The 23,175-nt window shown below is 36.7% G+C and overlaps 1 protein-coding gene across 5 annotated transcripts in view; it reads left to right on the forward strand.

Annotated features, from left to right (window-relative positions):
• Window positions 1–11: 11 nt before the first annotated feature.
• The window catches only part of WDR25 (WD repeat domain 25), a 70,122-nt gene continuing 46,958 nt past the window's right edge, over window positions 12–23,175 (forward strand). The window contains exons 1-3 of one of the 5 annotated variants that reach the window (XM_074868785.1): window positions 12–35; window positions 1,056–1,200; window positions 2,823–3,595. In XM_074868785.1, the coding sequence (XP_074724886.1) occupies window positions 2,882–3,595 (714 nt within the window). In that variant the 5' untranslated portion in view covers window positions 12–35; window positions 1,056–1,200; window positions 2,823–2,881. The other 4 variants (XM_074868784.1, XM_074868788.1, XM_074868786.1 and 1 more) reach the window with 4 other exon arrangements.

Genomic DNA, 23,175 nt, shown 5'->3' on the forward strand with positions numbered 1-23,175 from the left:
GCGCCTTTAAACCCGGAGCCGCCGCGAGCTGGCCGGTGAGTTCCGGGCCGTGCTGCCGGTGGGCTTGTGCGGCGCAGGTACCTGCGGGGTGCCGCGGGCAGGCTCTGCGGGGGGAAGGCGGTAACGGCGGCGGTGCCGCGGTGGACGTGACCCCACTAATGTCCTCGGTGCGCGGGGGGTGGCGGGAGAGTGCGCGTGTATGGGGAGCGGCAACGGCTGCGGTGCCGGGGGAGAGGGGAAGGAAACGGCCTCGGTGCCTGGGTCCTCCCCGGAGACAGCCGTCCCGCTCCCTCGGGAGGGGCTGCTGCGGTGGGGACTGGGGAGGGCCGCGCTGGCGGTCGGTTGGGTGTCGTGCTTCGCCCCTTGGGGGCTGTGGGGCACGAGGAGCGAGGGAGCGCCCCGGAGAGGCGGCCGGGCCTCTTGCCGGGCCTGGGCCGCGGGGCTGGCGCCGCCAAATCCCGCCGTGAGGGGCGGCAGTGCTGCCCTCGGCTTTGATGTCTTGTCTCTGTTAACGTTTGCGGTGGTTTAGCGGGCGCGTGGCGTTGTGTGCGCCAAACTTTGGTTTAATACACTTGGATAAATCGGTTGTATGAAAAAATGAAAGAAAAAGAGAACTCTATAAACTTTCCTGTTAGCTTGTACATTATAAATCATATTGTTAATAAATTCATAGTCTAGTTACAGTATGTTTCCAATGAAGTACACTGTGGTTTTTTCACTGCATTTTTCTTTAGTTAGGGCAGCATAAGAAGTTTTGGGGTGGTGTTTCTTTGAAAACAGAAGATGAATGGGAAGTCTTAAGATGTCAGAGACGATTTGCTTTTACAAAAATGCTAACACATACGGGCGATGTGTGTGATGGGACGGGTTTATGGTGCTCAAATATAATGGAACACATTTTTTCTAATACCTCATAGGAAACGTTTTTAACCTGCTGTGCGCAAGGCACTGTTTTTCACTTACCTCTGAATCTCAGCTTAAATTAGTTTGTGTTAAAACAAAGTAAAGTAACTTTGGAAGTCTAACCCAGTCTGCTTGTGTATCTTCATTTATAGCTTTCAGCCAGAGGTCAACTTCTTACTGTGCTTGTTCTTTAAACATGATGCATTTTGGCTGAGTCCTGGTTTCAGCACTGCAATACAAACATAACCACTTGTTGCAGTTATTGAAGTGCAGTCCTTCAGAGTTACTATTTATTTGGTAAGAGGTTTCAGTTTACTGCTAAAAACTTCAATTTACTATTATTGAATTGTTAGTTAAGCTTTCCTGAAACATGACTTATTTTTTTCTTTAAACAATACTTAATCTTTTTCCTTGACACTGTTTAAGTGAAATGCTCTTTTAATAAAGGAAGCTGTATTATTAAAGAATTTTTCGTTGCTCTTAGTTGCTGTCACTTATAGCTGTCATAAACTTCAGATAAAGACAAAATGTCCTCTAGAGGGAGATCTTGATGCTTTTATGTGCTAAAATATTAGTCGCCTTGTTTCAGTTAAATGTCTTGTTTGCTTATCTTGGAAAGGCTCTATGATGACAAGGGTGTATGTCTTAATAGGAACCTGTCTTCTGGATCTGTTCTTGGAAATTTCATTACAGAATACAGACCATTGCCTGTAATGTAACACTGCTGTAGGTTAAATGAAACATGCTTGTTATAGTTCAAGTAGATCTAATTCTGAAGTTAAATGAGTAGCCTTTACAAGTTTCAGTTTACTACTCCTGCAGTGGTATTTGTAGGTCCTACATTTGTGACGTCAGTTCTGCAAATGCTTACGTAGATACTGAATTCATATAGCATTCCCATTTTAGTCAGGTTGCTTTTGAGGGCAGTTTCTTTGCTGATCTCAACCCAGAATTCCAGCAGATGATGTGAAAGTGTTGTGGGTTAAATCACTTTAGTGTAATGAGTGCTAACAGCTGGGCAAGGAAACAAAGCAGAAATAAAACATCCTATTCAATCAATCTTAGCAATTGAAGGATGGCAATACTTTTTGACTATAAACAGCAGAGGTTGAAAGATTGTTTTTGCAGACACATCAGTTGTTTGAATCTAGTTAACTCTATGCTCCATCCAAATTATTGGAAGAAACTTGGTGGGATTGTTAGGGTGGTGAGTTATTCAGCATGTTATGTGCTTACTCAGTCTCAGCGTGAGATTTCCTTCTTACAGATACTTTGAAAAAAATTATTCCACAGTAGACAAAGCATCTATGCTCTTATTTTTCTGTAAGTAAATGCAAATACTAAATTCAGTGTAGCTTCTGGTGTAAGTCTGTGCTGTAAAACTAAAGGCTGTGTGGAACTTGCTCTGTGGATATAGTTGGAAAATTTCCTCATACTGCAAGGCTGCTGAATGGGTCAAAAATGTATTTACTTTTTTAGTTGTCAGTGGACCCTCTTCATACTTCTTTCAAATCATCTGTACTGATAAGAAATAGATATTGTTAGACTGACTCCAAAATAGCTGTAGTATTTGTATAAATGTACATACCAAAACACTGTGTGGTGTGTGTGTTACTGCAAGTAAGGTTGAAGTGATTTGCAGTACTTATGTTCCAAGTTTGTTTTCCTTTTCATACTCATTTTCATTGTTTTGTGGTATGCAAATGCATCTCTGCAGTGCATTAAAAATGTATGCAAAGTGCTTGGAGGCAAATGGTGTTGTGCTGTTGAATGTACAGATGTGTTAGAGGAATAAATTCCATTAATAAATGGGAACAAAAGTTATGCCTTTTTTGTAAAGAAAAGCATATTTATATGCTTAAGTTACTCAAATTGTAGACTCTGTAATAAATTGTGCTCTAAATAATTCTTTATTGTAGATCATAATTTTGGAGGATTTCAGCACTGAGATCTCTGGAGTCTGCTGTGTCTAGCCGTAATGAGTTCATCACTGGTTGCTTATGATGATTCAGACTCTGAGACAGAAACTGGCAAGACTGAAGTCCCCAATACTTCTAGCAGACAAACAAGCCATCCAAGTTCTTCTATGAATCGTGTTCAATACTTTGCACCTGGTGGTTTGGGTACAAAATCTACATATGAAATGCAGCCTACTGAGAACACTGACAGTTCTGGCACAAGCACTGTTTGTGAAGATCCCCCTGAGCATTATGCACAGAATAATGACACTGATTTGACATCTCCTTATTGTAGGAGACCATACTCTGGCCATACTGCATTATGTATGTCGTACAGAAACTATGAACAGACATCAAGCTCTTCAACAAACTCTGGAAATGGTGTTTCCCAGAAGAGAATACATAAAGACAGTACTACTGCCATAAAAGGAATTAGACCATATATCCCTAAAAGATTGCGTCAAGAAAATTCCAGTGTGCCTAAAAAAGAATCTGATCAGAGAGATAGCTCAGATTGTGATGTTAAGCTAGGGATATCAGGAGAGCAAACTTCGAGCAAGATCTCTGAATTAATTAAGCCGTATTTGGGATCAAAATATAAGGTAACTGAAGTCCCCAAAAGCTTAATATTTTACATGTCTAAACACAGTGGCCCTGTTAATGAAATCCAGTGGTGTCCTGTACGAGAACAAAGTCACATGCTTCTTTCAGCTTCTATGGATAAAACAATCAAGGTAATGTAAAACAAGGTGCTTTGTAGACCAATCATCAAACTTAAAAATAATGTATTAAATAATGATCTGCTGGGAATAACATCTTTGCTTGGTGTGTGCATTTAACATTTCCACTGTATTCAGAATTCGAGGAGATGCTTTGCAGTACAAGACCCTATTATAAACTTGCAGCCTAATCCTTCACTATACCTATAGTAAGTGCCATTATTCTGGAATGTGAGTTTTTTTTGGTGTTAGACATATCAGTGTTTTAGATCTTAACTTAAGAAGTTAGATTTCTATAAGGTAATTTCTCATGATCTGTATTAATATTAGGTTTTCATTATTTCCTACTTTTTAATGTCACACTGGCCGTAAGCACTCTGGTCTGGATACAGATTCTGCCTTAAGTTATTAAACAACTGACTGCCAACACTGGAATAGTATTTTGAGGAACTTTACCTTTCTGACAAGCCTAAGTGAGTAATGATGGAGGAGGTATGTCAGGTCAGATGGATTTTCATCTGAACTCATGTGGCAGGCCTTGCATCCCTGAAAGGTGTCCTGTCATGGTCTAAGGAGTCTTCCCACTTTAAGTTTGTTTCAAGGGTTAATTGCTCAATACTTAAAGTGTATTTTCCTTCTAGCTTTAGTGAAATTGGCTTCAGTTCTTTGTTAATTTAGTCACTCCAATGAGTCATACTTAAACAATGGTTAATAAAAATATTCTGTGTGTATGCTTTCCCAGAAATAGGGCTAATGCCACCTCTGAGTTCAAATAATAATCTTCTGAAGTGGGTTTACACAGGAAAATAGTTTTGATAAGAGCGCACAGAAAGTGTCCTTTTTGGTGGAAAGCATGCTTTACTGTATCTAGCATATTTAACATAGTAGGTACAATTAGTTTAAAACTTGGTTCTAAAATTTAGGGCTTTAAGTAAATCCTACTAAGTAACGAGGCAAGAACGCCCTTTGTATTGGCATACTTACAGAACCAAAGGAGAGGAGAGAACTTTAAAAATGAATTTGAATTCTGATTTCATGTAGGAAAAAATCTTAAATTATTTTATTAAAATTGTGGGTTTTAATTTTTTTCTCTTTTACTGTTTTGCTGTTTAATTTGTAGTGAAGAATTGAGTTTCATTTAGTTTGGCTTTTTATGATTTTTCTTAGAATTTTTTTTCCTTTTCTCTCCTCCTTCCCCAGTTTTGCTACAGGGCTTTGAAATATGTGCTGCCTTTGCATCTTTGAAGCAGTGATGTTCTCGAATCTTGGACAGAGTTTTTGCTTTTTTCTCTTTAATGTCTTTTAAAGCACTGGTGCTCACAGAACAGAAAATTCCAGATCTATAGTGTGAATAAAAGTTACTCTTCTCAACTGCTTATCTTTTATTCTCTTAAGTTATAATAACTTCACTGGTTCTGTAGTCAGCATAACCTATCACACTGTCAAAGTCTGAATATTTTGAACTGTGAATAATTCCTCCTTCATCTGCTTTCCCAAGCTTTTTATACATCTTTAAGACAAAGATTAAATGGAGGAAAAAAAGTACCTTTGTTTTTCTTTGCAAGTGTTCTTTAATATATTGAATAAGTTAAATCTTGACTGCTACTTAAAGAACAGACTTAGAAGGAAAAGATCAAGATATGCAGAAAGTGCTGATGGATGTTTTTGGTAAGCAGCAATTTAAATTTGGATTGTACAAAACTATATGCACTTCTGACTTCAATGTGTCTGAATTTGACTTTTTGTCTTAAAGTGTCACACCATATGCTTCATGTTTGTTTACTATCCCAGAGCCTCGTTTTACTGATGAGTGAAATTATGGATGTGTTAAATTTGCTAAAAGAGTCTAAAATCAAAGTTGTTATTGCAATGTAAAATTATTAAAAAATTGAAATAATAGCCTGTCTGTCTTGTCTTCTCAGCAGAAAGAAACATTTCTTTATTTTTCTAAAGCAGTGTTACCACCCCTGATTGGATGTAGTCTTTAACAGTAAAGCTGGTTTTTGAGGAAATCTAATTGTTTTTAGTGCCCCAAACCATGGAAATTCAATAGAGTATGTTAATGTTGACAGTGCTTCAGAGCATGCGAGTCTAAAACATTAATAAAGTAATAATGTAACTGTTACAAAGTATATTAAAACACACTTCTGTATTTTGGAATGTAGCCTGTAGAGAAATACCTATGAATGCCTCTTATTGTTATTACTTAATAAAATAGTGTGAGCAGCAGCACCTTTCATGTGCACCTCTGCACAAGTACCTTTCAGACCAGCAGAGGGCACGGTTAGATTAAGTATTGACTTCATGTTCTGAAACTAATTTCACTAACTTTCTAGGGTCATGAGCTCATAAATCTCTAATGACTGTGACAGTGGTAGTTTATCTTCTGTGGATTTTTTGGCTGTCTACCACTGCCTGAAGTTCTGCATTTTCTGGTATAAGCACAAAACAACTGATTGAAAATGCAGATGTAGATGTACTATTTTTTTCCTGATCTTGTACCTTCCCACAGCTTACCTTTTGTGGGTTTTTTTTCTTCCAAAATCACCTGCTTGAAATTACTAGTTTAAACCCAGGCAGTGGAAGCGTGTCCTCTTTCCCTTTAGTGGGAACATGCAGACACTGAGGATGTTTGCACTATTTACTTGACATTTGATTTGAATAAAACTGAAAGCACAGTTAGAAGCCTGAAATTCCTGTATGATCAGAGGGAGTAGGCAATCCAGAGCCTCAAAACTCTGTAGTTAGTTAGTCGTATGAATAGCTGTGACTGAATATTTTTATGTGTCAATATCCTGGATTCAGTCCTTACATTCAGCCTATGAATTAAGACATTTGTCTTTTCAAGTGTCCAATATTAGTAGAAATTTCTCAGAATTGACAGTTCTGTCCAACCAAATCTGACTGGCAGTTTAAGTGATGCTTAAATCAAAAGATCTATAGTCATATGCAATTTTTGTAGTATTTAGTCAGTTTTGCATCTTTTATCTGTTCTTATGTGCTTAAATGTTTTCCTCAAATTTTTCATAGCAAAGAATTTTTTTTTTCCACAGAGAAGAAGGAAATACTTGGTTTAGTTATCTTAATTTAGTGATCTTAATTTCTTTGTTCCCGTCTAAACTACTATGACTAAATCATCCATATCACACAAGTATACATCTAAAATGTGTATGCGGAACTGATTACATGGTTTCTTACTTTTTAAGTGTGTGTATGTATCCTGTTTAAATCAGGCAAAAAGAACAGTCTTCCTTTTATGTTCTCCCAGATTAACCAACATGCACTTTACCCTATCTTTATGAATCAGTGTCAGTCATACTAAAATGTTTGCAAAAAATGAGTTGATGTTTTCAGTTTGTGTTGACTGAAAAACAGCCTAGTGGCAGGAAAGATCATCTGAAGCAGTTTGTATAAATATCTTGCATATTTAGGAAGTAATGCACTGTTTCAGAGAATTTTATATTTTTCATTAAAAGTATTTGCTCTTATTTTTTTGTGTATGGCTGCATTTTAAAAAAACCAAACAGTTAAAGTGGTACAGTTGAAAAAAAAAAAAAATCAGTTGTCAGCTCAGGGATGTAATTCTCTAGAGTAATGCTTCTACCAGAAGATGGGGCTCCTCATTATCTTAGAAAGGGATGGTAACTAAATTGTGACTAAAGACTGGAAGACTAAACTGTGCCTCCATGTTGTGTGCTGAAAGACTAAAATTAAAAGTTTATGCATATACTGAAAAATGTATAAGAAAACTTCATAGAGACCTGAAACTAAGATAGAACCTCATATGGGAAGTGATATGTATTGCAGATTACCCACAGTTCTTCAGATCTGGAGCATCAATAGAAGAATGCTAAATCTTAAATTTGTAAGGAATGAAAAAAACTGCTACCCTTAGATTTAGGCTTTGTCAAGTCTTTTACCCTCTATTTTCTTAGGATTTTGAGTGTGCCCTTGGGAAGTGGAAGCTGATAGTATTTCCAGCCTAGGTAGCTGGAGAAAGGGGCAGGAAACCTGATTCAAGTTAGGGAAAGTACTGTTGGGAGATCTTACTGTGGCAGTCCTCTTCTTCACTATTACATTCTAAGTGTATTATCAGTGGCTTATGTTTCTAGTTTAAGTATGTATTTTAAGGATTGTGAAACATGATTGAACTAATTAAATCTGTTTTCTTTGGATAACACTTCTTCTCTACCTTCTGTTTGAATAGCCCCTGTAAATTAAATTTAGGCTACTACTGCTATTTTTGGTTTTGCCTACTTAAGCACTGAAATAGTGTTTGTGATTTTAATTCTTGTATTTTTTGCATAAATTTTGAGACTTGGCACTGTTATTAAAGGTGCCTAGTTTCCATAGCGTGGATATTCAACACTTTCTGAACATCAGATGCTTAGGTATTTCTGGTTTAGAACCCCAAATATAGAATACTAAATCACAGATTATCACTGAATACAGCTGTTTACCTTAGGTATCAGGGTAGATAAAAAGTTGTCTCTTGAAAGACACGTTTACCAGTTGCAGAAGACACTATACTGCATTCACATTGTTAGTGTCTTTTATTTGGGAGACCTTGTAATTGCATAGAGCCAGAGAGATGTAAATGTTTTCACTAGTTACTTATGCTGGACTTAGCTTTTTAACAATTATTAGCTTCAAGCCTTCCATAACATTATTCTGTGTTTTCTATTTTGTCTTAAAATGTACTCAAGGTAACATCTTTATATGATCATCTATAAACTTTTAATTCTGTGTTCCTGGTCTTCTATTTAGAGCATCACAGCAGGTATTCTATTTGTTGCAAAGTATTTCTTCATTTTCAGCACTTTCATCCTCCATTGATGAGCAGGATCAAGGAAAGAAAGTACTGTGATTCTTCGGTATGCAAACTGTATATTAGTAGTAATTTGATGGGATGACTTAACACATTGTTGGAAGTTTTTTCTTATGCATTTTGTTCCCTACTCTCCTAGTTAAACTGTATCTCCAATTAGTCATAGCTGAATCTATACAAGGAAAGTAAAAGTTTTTAAAATTAGTTTAGTAATGTTGGCCTGTTGTAGAGACCTGTTGCCTGCTTCTCTTGATGTGGTGGTGCAATTCTTACCCCCCCCCCGCCCCTCTTTGTTGGGCTGCTAGGTGCGATTCCACCCACATCCCCCGAGCTATACACCAATCTGTGGAGATAAGGACTGACAATGTTAACGAGCCTGGCTCCTGCCCCTCCCGATTGCTCGGAAATGGTTAAAATGGCCCATCAACTCCTAAGGGCCTGGCACACCTGTTGCCTGGGATGTGGTCAAATGGGAACAATAACAGAGTCGCACATTAATCAAATTCTTGTGTAACTGCTGGAAGGCACCAGAAGGTATTTGACAAAAGTCAATTATCTTGGACCCTGTAAATGGCGACCACCAGGGAGACCCTTTGAGCTCTCCTGGATCGCAGCAGGCCTGTGACCAGCACCTCCCCTGAGCTGGGACGCCTCTCAGGTATCAAACCCTTAAGGTGTCGTCTGCTCCAGACGGAAGGCCAGGGCGAAGTCCCCAGCTTGAGTCTCAATTATCGCCCGTTGAGGAATGCCAAGGCATTGTGAGTATTTGCTCTAAACTCGAGAGGGAAATTTTCTTTGAGCTAGCTTCTCTTTACTCTGTGTGTGTGTGTGTACGTACCCTTGTTTCTGTGTGTGTATGTCCGTTCTGTGTTGATTCTACTGAATTCAAACACCTTTGTTTCTGTATGTTTGTCCATTTTGTTATGTGCATGCATGTATATATATATATATAGGTACTGTTAAGTAAGTTAGTGTGAATCTTGTCATTTTAGAATCTGAATAAGTCGCTTTTCTTTCTTTTAGTATTTCTGAATTATTTTATAATAATAAATTGCTGTTAGTTATTAATAAACCTAGATTTCTTACTAAATATTACCGCGTCAATACTTTCATCCGCGACACTTGATTAAGAACACAAGAACAGCCATTCTGGTTCAGACTGAGGCTCTGTCTAGCCCAGTGGTCATGTAGGGTCCATAAGTAGATGCCTAGAGAGAAAGAACAGCTCAAAGGTATGAAGTGCCTTTAAGTCCTCTTCGGGTCTCTGCTTGTTTTCAAGCCAGGGGATTTCTGAGCTCCAAAGTAGTTCATCTTTGTAACTTGATACCTGAAGAGATCTCTTCCAGATAATTATACAGTCTTACGAGACTCTCTTGTGATCATTAGATCTAGAGTGGTATATTACTCACACTGGTCAAATTTAATGTACAGATTTTGCTTCCTGGAGTATATCGAGTACTACAAGAAATTCTATTTTTATTCATATTTTCAAACCCATTTATTCTTTTGTGGTTGTGTGTTCCAGGAGACAGATAGCATAGTAATATATTCCAGGAATTTGTTAGTCTTGATCCTGTTGTATTGGACTGAAAGTGATGGAACATGATAGCCTCCATTCATCCATATACTGTATGTAGCACTGGTGGTGGCAATACAGATTTCCTAGATACTGCCATTACCCTGCCTCAGAGTAACAAACTCGTAACATTTCTGTTTTCAACCACTTGGCATGCAATTCACTTGAAATAGGCAGTGTTTCTTGTTGTTCTGTCACAAGCATGTCTGTTTATGAAGGAATGAATTTAATCTGCCAGCATATTTCCTATAAACTCATGCGTATCTGTCAGATGGTTATAGCCCTGTCGCTGCTAGGCTAGATTCAAACTGTTCACAAAGCAGTATTAGGTATCGTGCCGCTAGTACCCCAAGTATAGCAATTCTTAAATTCATTTTTAAAATCTAGTCATGGTAATGCTTCTTTAACTGTAACTGATGCATAAGATGAGAATTTGGGGAGTCATCCTATTTAATACATATATTCTGCTTTAATTGGAACCTTTTAAAAAAGATCTGTCTGATGTTGTTACACTTTTAATAATCTATTTTAAAAAGAACAAGAAGTTCTCCCTGTTATCTTGGAAGTGGCAAAGAAACGCTCATATTCTGGAGACTGTGTGCTGCTTACCAAGACTTGTGAAAATAGAATTGTCATTTTCTTGTTGAAGAGGGTATTGTTGAAGAGACTATTCAATAGGCTATACTGAAATACTGAAGCTGACTTTTCTTTGTGATGCCTTGTTCTGACCTTCTTCCCTTGTCTATTTAGAACTTCCAAGCACTTTAAGCTTGCTGATTATTACGATGGAAGTACACTTATTATTTGATATATGCATAGTAATAGAAGTTTCCTGAGTGCTGGAAGGGTTTCTTTCTATACCTTGATCTTTTTCTAACAAAATTATTTCATACACTTCAATGAGGAGTATTCTCCATAATGCTTATTTTGTAAGAAAAGGAACATCATGCAGGAAGGAATGTGCTTGACCATCAATGAATGGTTCTGACTGTGCTTATGCCTAGATGATAATACAGGTCAGGATGTAATAGCCAGCACTCACGCAATTGTTCTGCAAAAGCCATTAACACAAGTCAGAAAAGAACAGTTCATGAAGGTGGTGGATTTTGGTCTCTTCATCACAAAGGTATGTGTGGGTAAGGGTTGTTCCGCGTTCGGTATGTTAATACCTAGATATGTTTAGAGATGTATTTTTTAATTATTTTCTTGTTTCCAGCAATGCTGTTGTCAAGGAAACAGAAATCCTTGTAATGCCTTTGTTCACTTTCTCAGAATCCACAGCTGGAGATGACTTGTATAGTTTTTATTATGTTCTTAGTAGTTGACACACTCTTGTACCTCAAAAGATTTTTTCAAAGGAGTATGTTTCTTTGAGTATAAATAGCACCCTTCTGGTCTGCATGCTGTTTGATAGGCCATTGTTTTCTTTCCTTCACTAACAAGAACTAAATTCAGTGCTACTTTGGATTAGAATTTATCTTAACACTTGTGTGAAAACTAACATTAAAAAAAAAAAAGTGGGGAGGGGTTCAAAAATGCAGTGAACCTCTCAGCTTCTGGGTTAGGTTTTTAGTTCTGTAAGGGCATTAGTTTTTCTTTACACTTGGAAATGTCTCCTAAATTAGGATCTCCTTAAAGAATACTACAGTAGTACCCTGAGTGGTCTTGCAGCATTTTTGACTGCCTTATGGCTATGTTAGAGGATGTGGATACGGGGGAGAAGAGCGTGAGAATGTGTATATTTAATGGCACAGCTAATATGCTTGTGTTTCCCCCCAAAATTGGGAATTATTTAAAGAAAAAATCAGAAAATACTGCTCTTGCAAGAGCAGTAGAGTTAACGGAGCCTGACTGTATCTTGAGGCTTGACTGGTTGTAGCTCCTCTTCAATTTCTCTCTCCTTTGGGTCTGCTGCACTGTCTTTCCCTTTTATTCAGCTGCTTAGCTTGATTAAATCTTGAGGGGAATATACTGAGACCTCTGTGAAACTTTGTTGACATTGACCAATAGGTGCAAAGTGGCCACAGGTGAGATGCACGGGGGGGCATGGCTGTTTTCACAGTGTCATTTCACAAACCTTTCTTTCTCTGGAAATCCAAAAGGATGGAGGGTGACTTTTGGATATCCTTAACAGTGATGTGGAAGAAAGGATTCTGTTTCCTCATCTTACCTAGAAAGAGTTTTGGTTACTTGTGTCATTACTTACAGAAATATCAAGAATATTAAGTGTTTATCTGACTTTTTTCTTAGAAACCCCTCTGTCCTGAATGGCTGAGGTCTGCACTTCCTTTCTACTGAGAAGCTTTCAGCTGTTTACTAAGTGTCTCTGAAGTAGCCTGTAGGAAAGAAGCAACCTTGTCCCCTCCCAGCCTAGCCAGCCTACTAGGGAAGGAAAAGGGCTAGAGATGTCAATGGAGTAGTGTCTCTAATGAAACTTAATGGATAATGTCATAAATTAAGCCTTCCAATTATGTGTAGGATCTGTGTAGGCAGCTGCTGTGCAGTCTAATGTCAGAATGTCACCTGAGATGGGAGAAATGTATGGTGGTGTTAGCCCCCCTTCTGGATGCTTCAGTAAGATTGCTGGTGAAAAAGTCAAGATTTTGGTCTTTGGAGAAAATTGAGCTAGAGTAGTTTTAAGTTCTTAAGTGACTGTAGTATATTATGGGAGTATCTCAATTTTTTTAACTGTTGAGAAATTCTGAATATTTTTGCTGTTTAAAAATATAAATAACACCAGTTTAACTTTGCTTCTTTTCTAGAAATTGAGCTTTATAGATACATCTCACATACTGCTAACTTTTTTTTTTTAAATCTAACAAAGCTACAAGGCATCTTATGACTTTGATTCCTTACCTCTCTTGGTCTGTCAATGTTGTCAAGGAAACAAATTTTTGAGAAGCTTTGCTCTACTTTTTAAGGTTCTGTAGAGACATTACTTGTGTAGGATTTATCCAGCATCAGGAGTAGAAACAATTTGCCTGAAGTTTCTATTCTTTTCAGTATGTTCATGTCCTTGCTTTTTTAAAGCAGATTTTATTTTTAGTGCGTGAGAAATAGCTGCATCTTTAAGGTCATAATATCAGTGAATATACCAAAGATTGTTGACACTTGATCTTTAGATGAAGCCTGATAGCAAAATGTCATTAAAGTTCTTTCTATATATTTATCCTATCAAGACAACTGTTAGTTATAGATTGCCTTTAATTTAAAGGGGAAAAACATTGTAAAAAAAACCCTTGTTCTTTAGAGAAGTTGCTTCACTATGATGAAACTAATGACTTACTGTCCTTTATCATATGTATCATGTTTCATTGCAGTAATCATTCTTCTTCAAAGCAAAAACATTTTGTGGCTAGTCTGGAGCTGCCTTTGATTTGTCTTCCAGTACATATGTGCTGGCTGACTGGCTGGTTAGGATATTATGGCTGAGCTTTACCTTCAATGTGCTTGTGGAGGCTTTTTATTTATTTTTTAATTTAAACTGCTGATTTTTTTTTTCTAGGACACATCTAAAAATGTAGTCATAGAAACTTCTACCATTCTCAAATGTTTCCGTTGGTTAATACATTAAAGATACTGTGCATGAGAGAGAGTAAAGTCTGCGTGTGCTTGTGTATTGTACATGTGCCAACTGTGTAACACCTTGTTTTCTAAAGTCAGATGTTGGAATTTGTCCTGTTCTCTAGTCTTCTTGTCTTTTCCCAGATTATAATTTCCTTGTTAAAAGAATTTTTCTCATTCTGAACATTGTGACTAGTGCCTGGAACTGTATATAGTTAAATACTGAGGAAGGGACACAGCTGGTTCTCTATGGAAAGGCTGGCAGTTAGGGGTGCAGGTGGTTAGGGATGATATAGTTATACAAACATGGTAAAGTTTGGCAGATATGTTAAAGCTAGCACTGTTAACAATGTAAAAGAAATTAAAATTAATTAGGTAGTTCAATCTTACTCTGCTTGCTAGTATTGAAATAGTACTAGTTATGAATGTCCATCTTGCCAGCAAAACACATAGCTGCTTGACATAATTAATAGTTTATGTTCATAATTAGATACCTAGTTCTGCTCATGTTTAAGACTAGGTTATGTCACTGGCATCAGTGGGTTTAGGACTGCATTTATATTTTCTATAGCCTAGGATTTTTTTTTCTAGTTATTAACATTCTCAATAGCCTTGGGAATAATAAAGAATTTATTTTTTAGTTGAAAGAATGAAGAATTGTAAACAAAATATTACTTGCCCAAGCTCACTGATAAATGAATGCAAGATTCATTAAAGCTCAGGCTTTCAGATAACTGTTCTAAATCACTGACTGTATACTGCCCCTCGTGGTTAGATATTAGTTCAAATCAGTGTGGGCAATAAGGCTGCAATAACTACTTCTTAAAATAAGAAAGTCACCTGGTTAATGTTGGGGATGGGACAGAATGTGCCCATAAATTTGGATTAGGTTATTTCTTACAGATAGAAATTTGTCCTTAAGTATAACTCCTTACCATTATTTTTAGAACTGTTGTAGCAGAGTGTTACTTTGCACTGTTGTACAAATACTGCCAGTCCTGCACCTGCTTACAGTGTATCTGGGTCGGTGGAGCTTGTCCATAGCTGTTGTCCCTGCTGTGTCGAGTTCTCCCACTGGATAATGTGCAAGAATGAAACAGCTTAAATTGCTCCATTTTGTTGTGTTTGTGCTTATTTGTTTTATTGACTGTATGAATAGAAGAGATGGTTATCTGATTTTGTATATGTACATATAAAAATATAAAGCTGTAAAGCACGAGTGGCCTTAGCTGATTCACAATTTTTACATTAAAGTACGATAATATTGAAGTACAGTACAAATAGATATGTTCTGAGTTTTGATAGCTACTGTTTAACTGAAGCTTAAGGAAAAAAACCAGCAAACAACTTAGTTGGTCAGTGTTGGTTTTCTCCCTCCTGTTTTCAGAAATAAGTCTTAGGTCAACAGCAAATAGATAGAGTGTTTCAGCAGCAGTGGAATGCGGTTGCTAAGACTCTACTTATGTTCTGAGTAGAACAGTGTTTCTTACTTTAGTAGTGGATGTTCAAAATCTGTGGGATGCAAGTATCTGTGGGATATGTTTTTTGTGAATGTATCTATCCAGTCCTTAGTTACCTGTAGGAATTGAGGATACTTAAGACAATTTGCCTCCAAAGTACTGTAAGTCTGGAATTGAGATGTTTAACACTTATGAGGAATCCCCACGTTTAATAGAGCATAAATGTATGTGACTCAAGGAAGTGATTGATGCTAATGAATATGATACATGGAGGTGAAGGGAAAATCAGATTATTTCAGAAATGGCTATAGTAATTTAGCTAATTATCTCCTGGGGAGTTATAATACACTTGAAGTTGTTCTCCTTTGCCTGCTGGTAAGATATTGATTGCTTAAGAGTCTTCTGGGCACGAATACTAACTACTAGTAACCACTACCATGATTGTGCAAATTAGATGTTCTGAACATGTTTAAATCATTCTCAACACACTACTGTTACACTTTAAAATTGATCAGAAACTCCCAAATTTATGGCATGTTATTCTTTTCCCATATAGGTTCAGCAGTAGAAAATCTACTGGTTTTAAAGTAATTCTTAATAGCTACCTGTCATTATATATTGGTTTCTGTTGAATTGCTTGAATATGTGTATCAAACTGCTCTGCTTTAACCGTCCAAATATACCTAATATTGTATATGAAGTAGATAATTTATCTGAAGTAAATTTTTTATATGTAGTATACAACTGGGGTGGAGATTTCAGTGTCTTTGCCATATTTGGCTTTGCCTTCTGCTAAAATAATTCAGGTTTTTCATATTGTACAACAAACCATAGTTTAAATCACTAACTGATTTGTAAGTATATTGTAACTTCTTTTCATTTCTTCATTTTCCAGGAACTTGCCATCTGAGGTACATCCACAGGTTTAGCCATATTACAATGATTAGTCACAAAACACTTAAAGGTTAACTGCGAGATAGGTGGGAATTCTTCCCTTTATTTTGGTGTGTGTGGGAAGTTACTTCTGCACTGTCTGCCCAGCATGAATGTACAATCGCAATTTTGTAGGTACAAAAAAACCTAGTCACGCTCATAACTTTTAGCTGACTGAAAATGTGATCTGTATGAGCATCTTCCTTTAGAGTCAGTGGTTTATGGAGAATTTGTGATTAGCTTTAGGCGTGATTATTGTGCAGAAAGATTCGGGGATAAAGAACACATTACATTAAAAGATGGCAATCGATGGCAGCAACACTTTGCTGTTGAGAAGCATAGAATTGCTGATAACTGATGATTTTAAGTATCCTTTAGCGGATATATATACTTATTTACAAATTGCCTTTTTTGTGAGCTTTGCTTGTAATGTAAATGTTGCCTGTCTTCAGAGTAAAATATATGTTTTTTCCAATAGGTGGTTCTTTTTTTCTTTTTTTTTCCTTCCCTTGGCAGCTTGCCTTTATTATTCAGCATTTGGTAAGCATACTTCTCTTGCAAATAGTGGGAATTAGTTAAAATGATTGGTACAGATGACTAAAATATCCGATGAAGTCTCTGATCGTATGAATCTTACTGTTTGGGCTGATTTGCCTCAAATGTTCTTGAAAATCTTATTTTGGCAAAGAATTTCTGATGTTTCGTTTGGACTGCCTAATACATAGGGTGTTAAATTCTAGGCTCCTTTAGTACAAATCTCTGCACTAATTCAGAGAATACTTAATTTAGATTGTAAAATGGTTCAAGAAAATAGCATGTGTAATCTACATGTTGGGTTATGATGTATATGGTCTAATACCATCATGTTGTCTCCGTAGAGCAGATGAATTCCGTTGAAAAACGTTTTAAAATGTTGCTTTTCTCTTAATTTGCTGTAAATTCGGTGATAAGCATCAGAAACATACACATTTATTCCCCTGAAATGTCAAAAGGCGTTATCTTGTCATACTTTCATAGAAATAAAATAGGAGAACAATACTAACAACATAGTTTTGCTTCTTATTCATTCCTTCTGTTCCCTGGTTGTAGTGTTCTAAAAAGCAGTATCTCTTGGAGAGAGTGCTCAGCTGCTCTGGGGGGATTAAAATCTGCAGTAGCTTTGAGGACACATACTGTATCAGTTGGCCTTCAATTAATGCCTGTTTGGCAATGTGGCTTGTGTTAGGGCTAACATTCAGTAATGTTAGTGTAATGTAACCTCCCACTGCCCATTTTATTCTGTTGACCACTTTATATGGGAACAAAAGTAGTTCTCATGAAACTTTCCAAAAGCGACTTACTGAATTTTGACTGTAAGAAAGTGTTTCAACAGTATTTTTGGTGTTCTTACACAGAATAGAGGGACAAGAAAGATCTAAACTCAGTTTTACTCCTCCACTGTATTTCTTTTTTTGGATAAGCCTGAGTAGGTTGGTTTTTCTGAAACATGCCTTGAGTGCTTGTTGGAGAACTGCAGTTGTGATTTTATTGACTAGTTTGGCTGAAGATCACTTTTATCTGAACTTGTGTCTTTAGTAGGAGTGCAGCAACATGGTCTTAATTCTCACTGTTGTTCATCTTCAGAGACTTTAAGTCATTTTTTTTCTTGCTTTCTAGTCCATTTACAGCTTAAGAAAACAGATACTGGGGAAGGGAGGCAACATGTGGATCTTTCGAGGAAGTTCTTCCCAAACCTGGAATTGGGAGTCTGAGATGTATGTGCTGTTTGAGATCAGGTACTGTCCTTTCACTGATGAGAAAAGGACCAATGCTTTCTTGAAGGATGACATTCTTCCAAGCAAAGTCAAGCTAGCTGCTGTTATAAGCAGGGTACAAACTTGGGGGTTAGTGACCTGCAGCATGTAATGTCTCCTACCCTTCTCTGTTCTTTGGGCAGTCAGCATTGCTAGTGCTTGCGATGCAGCTTTGAAGCAGAACACTAAATGTGCACTTAGGCAGCAGTAGGAACTTTTAGACAAGGTCAGGAGTTTCATGACACTATGCACTTTCAGAACATGTGATTTTTCTTTTTTTAGAAAGGTTTCACCTTATTTTTCTCTTAAGACATAATTCTTGACAAAACTTTCATCAGGAGAGACTTTTCAGGTGTAGAATAAAACTGCTAGTCAAACTGGGTTGAGAGATACAGACCAGTAGGATATCCTTATAGCATATAATTATTCACACTGTTATTTTGACTGATTAAAAATCCTCTATGTCAAATAATTGGAGAGCAATAGAGTAAATGTAATCTATTGTACTTCAGAATGCTGCCTAAACGTTTCTTCTGCATCCTGGAGCACATTATTCATTAATCTCTTTTCTAGTGGAAAGAAGCTTCCTTTACTCTTAAAAGAATAAAGGATAAAATACCAAGCTATGACTGTTCTGACACCCTGTCCTTGGGGTCAATTTTTTCCTATTTTCAGGGTTTATTTCTCCAAGAAGTCTTGATCAAAACTAAGATCAGTGTTGATGATCAAAGCCTCCTTCTTTCTTTGAAGACAGTAATGGTTATAACCTTAGAAGATTCATGTCGATGCATTTTCTGATTTGTTACACTTTTACATTATACATTGTATTTCATCCCTGTAATTTGTTTGAATTCTTTTTGTAATAAGTTTGACTTAGCTGTAAACAAGATGGAAGAAAGTATACAACCTCATGCGGATAGTATCCTTAGGATGCACAGTACTGGTACCCCTGGCTTGGTGAATACTTTCAAACAAGTATCCCTCATGTCAGTCTTGTGATCAGTTAAGGAAGTTCAGTCATTTTTGATTTTGTTTCCATCTGATGGTGTGAGGAATTTATTTTTAACTGTCTCTTCTGAGAAAACAATCAGAATTAGTGTGGTTTTTTTTTTCTCAGCTTTCGCCTGAAGGAAAGCTTCTTAACAAAAGCCATATACTTGCATTTGAACACACATCCCTATATTTGCAGGTGAGCAAAGGTATCCAATTTTCCTGAGCAACAAAATACTTGATTACAGGTCTAATGATAGTTTAAGAGGTGTTTTCAGATGTGCTGAAATCAAGGACTTGAAGCAGATGAACTTAATTATCTTTGTGAATATTCACAATCACATTATGTGCTTTAAATGTCACATTTGGAAATAGTGCCTCATTGCTAGTTAATTAACAATAATTACTCAAGGTAGTACTTATGTTTCTGGAATTTCTTACCCACTGTGAAAAATGTACTTTGCTTCTACAGATTTAGCAGTATAAAAAACAGATTTTACTTAACTCATTCTTAAAGTGTTACTGTTGCTTAAGCCCTCTGTACATTTTACCTCTAGCACTGCTGCATGGAGAATCAATTATTTCATTCCATTTGCTCTGCTACATCTGGGCAGTGTTCTTAACATCTGAACCATATTGTATATAATATTTTTTTCTTTTTTAAAAAAGCAAGGAGTTGATTTTTTCTTTAGCAGGCTAAGCGGCAGTAGCAAATTAGTCTGGCAGTCTAGATCCATCATGAGGTGTTACAAAGGTGTGTTGACATCTTCAGCTAAAGAAATATGGCTTATGATAATACCAGAAGGGTTTTTTCAGTCCTGGCACCTATACTCAGTATTTTTTTTTCCTCTATAAGGATGTTTTTTCTTGGCAAAGAGCATTATACAACCCAAGATAGCTTATACTGCAACCAAAAAAAAACCTCATAGGTCCTAGAAAATCCTTCCTGTATTCTTTTCCAGCTTCCCTATTCCATATTTTTTCTCTGCCTTTCATGTAGAAACTTAATTGAAATGTCAAAGGATTCTCTTCAAGTCTTTTCCCTTAAAAAATATTTTTTTTCTTCAACAGTGATAGTTTCCTTGTTTGCAGCAGCACACTTTATAGGTGCTTGTATGTGTATATATTTATTAGAATACCTATATATAAAGAGCTTTAACAGAAAACCTGTTGTCAATTACTTGTACTTACAAACTGGATATTCTCTTTGCCTGCATATTTCATTCACCTGTGTGAATGGGGTGTCCACTGAAATCCTGGTAATAATGTATAATTTATATTTCATAATCATCTTTTTCTGTAATGTACATTAAATGCTTTACAATAAAGTTTTTAATTTGTGACAGCACTCACGACGTGCTAAACAGATGTTTGGATTCTCAGACATCAATTTAAAGCTAATTCAGAGAACAGCAAGAAAAGCTGCTAAATTTTAGAAACACTCATGAAGATTAATTAAACTAATTATCTGCGCTTTGTGCAGTGGGAGTGGAGGTAACTGCAGATACATGAAGGCATAACCAAGGAAGTGATGAATATTGTCTGGAGTGGTAAAAGTATTTTGGCGATGGCAGCACAGATGGAGAAGAAGCTGAGTGATAGGAAGCTGAAATAGTAGCATGAATCTGATTGTGGAAGGGTCTTCAAGGTGTTACGTGAAAACAGTGTTGGAAGTGGTATGTGTTTCATTGGGGAAACTTCCCAATAATTTTTCAGTTGTACAATCACTTGGAGAAAACAAGCTTTTCACAACTAACAGGTTTTGATTTTAAGTATTTGGAGAACATCATAGACCCATTCTAACTGAAACGTTATGTTCTGAATATCAGAAAGCTTTCACCCCTATGTCTGCTATGTGAAATGGGTTGAGACAAAGTAACACTTACTGCTTAATTTTTTTTTTCCTGCCATTATACATCTTCTCTTTTATTTTAAGGACTGATGAGAAATCTGCTTTTGGGTATCTCAGTACAGAGCCTGGCTTATCAAAAAACTTGATGTGCAGCTGCTGACATGATATTTTTATTTTAGAAATTGATCATTTTTATGTGCTTAAATAAGAAGTAAATACTCCTGAAAAATATGTTCAAAACTGGTCACTAATCTCCTTAAATTTTTGCTAGTATGCAGAAGCCTGTAATGCCACTAGAATTTTCAAGTAACCCAAACCCAAAATATTTACATTAACTTTTAATTTTTAAATTATTCATTCTGTAGTTCTATACAGTGATAGTGAAATAAATGCAATGAAATACTTCTAATAGTGAAGTAACTCTTTCTTTAGGTGTGTCATACTGTAGTGAGACCTGCTGAACCAAATTCTGCCTGAGGTGTGGCTGTTTTGCTTAAATGTTTGTTGCGGTAGTGTCAAGGAGTCGAGCACTGTGGGACCTGTGGTGGAAGTTACTTTGGGTTTATGTGCGTGTTTCAGTGCTGCATGGCATAGAGCAATCAAGCCAGCTTGGGTGCTAGAAGCTGCAGAGCAGGGGTGGTGTGAGCTAGGTTCCTGAGCTAGGTAGGTATTCCTCTGGGATGAGTTTAACGGTGGGATGTCTCATGGTACCACTGCACTGATGTGACGATCGAGTAGGTTTGCACTATGTGAATGTAATCAGAGGCAGCCCCTACTAATAGAATAGAATAATTATGCATTATTGCTTGCTAAAATGAAGCGTATTCATCAGGCTTTAGGAAAAAAGTATGTGGGAGGGACAGTGGTGTGTAATTTTACAAATATCTAAATATTATATTTGCTTATATAGTTACAAATAATTAATTGGGTCCTATGTAAATGCCAGGCAGTGCTTGTAAGTGTCAGTATGTTCATATCTGCTCCTCAGTAACTCTACATTGCCACTGATTCATGGTTTCATGTCAATAACCAAAGAGGAGAAAGCTAGTTTTTTAACCTGGTTCTAGATTTTTAGCATGGAGTATTACTATTTTCATTTCCAGCTTCAAAGGTATGCTTTTATATCAGCTGTAAAATGAAAGTTAGTAATACTGTTATCTTAATATGACAAAACCACAATAATTATGCAATCTTTTTACTTAATTTCTAAACTATTACTATAGAGTAACAGAGTAGATACTTTTTAACTTGTACAATTCTGAGTATTTATAGATGGTTTCACCCACACTTTTATAGCAGGACTTGTCACTTAACCTGTACTACTAGTTTAAATTAAAAAAATTAGTTACATCTGGCAAATAGCTTTGAAACATTTGAACTTCAGTAATAATAATGCCTCTTTAAGGCACAGCTTATTGTATCTTAAATTGCTGTCATTTTTCTTACCATGTGATGGCCAGGTAAATACACCATTTTTAGATTCTCAGCAGCTTTAAGAATTAAAAAATCATATTTTTTTTTAAATTAATATTGAGACTGTGTTTAATGTTGTTGAATCTATTACTGAAGTAAACAGCCCCTAATATATTAATAAAGAAAAAGCTATTTACCAAAGTCTTTTGGAGGATGTGAAAGAAATAGCTAGCACTTTTTTCAAGGTTATTTTTCAAATCTTAAAGTTTGATGCAAACTGTTCTGCTTTGTATTGATGAAAAATATAATCAAAGGTCTGCTGTTCAACTTCAGGTCAGCTGTATCACTGTACTACATTATAGGAATGTAAGTGAACATAGAAACCCCTCTCTGCTGACTAAATATACATTAGGTTTGCAAATTACCTGCCAATGTCCTTTGGGATAAAGGCCTTCATAAAATCATTGTCAATAACTTACTGTTGGGTTGACTTATGTAATAGGTTGTTCTTCAACATTTCACAGGAGAGAGATTAAATGTAATAAAGTATAGAGTACAGAAACTCCGTAGGGCAATCTAAATGATGTTGTAGGAACTGAACTATGTTACGAAGAGGCATATTAAACACATTGGCAATCTTCTGTTGTTTGTCATAGGAATGCCAGGCCCCTTTTTGTCTAATGGATTGCATAGATATGCAAAAGAGAAATAACAAAAGCTAATCAGTTTTGTTTTATGTAAAGCTGTTAATAGGTAGATACTTGAGTTCCCTCAAAATCTGAGTATTCTAATGATGCATGTTGACGTTGTGTAAATTGCTTGGAGAAGAGGAGCTGCAGTAATCACTTCACTTGAAAAGTGAATATACTTAAAAGGAAAACAGGATGACACAGCTGACGTTGTACATCTGTGCTAAAATTACTGTGAATTAGTCAAGTCTCTGCAATAATGCTGGTGGGGGGCTTTACCAACTGGAGAAACAAATCAAAACTGTACCCCTCTTTAGTGTAGAGACACATGGATGTGAAGAGCAGGAATCAGTGCAATGGCCCCAGCATGCTGGAGATAAATGTGGAAGTTAAATATTTTTGTCTGTAACATGGGGGAAGCTGGAAAGGAAGGTGAGACTTCTCAGTCACGATAAGCTTCTTGGCATGCTTACCAGCCCTGCAACTGTGCAGTGCCC

Source organism: Strix uralensis, chromosome 4, assembly GCF_047716275.1.
Source record: "Strix uralensis isolate ZFMK-TIS-50842 chromosome 4, bStrUra1, whole genome shotgun sequence".
Taxonomy (NCBI): Eukaryota; Metazoa; Chordata; class Aves; order Strigiformes; family Strigidae; genus Strix; species Strix uralensis.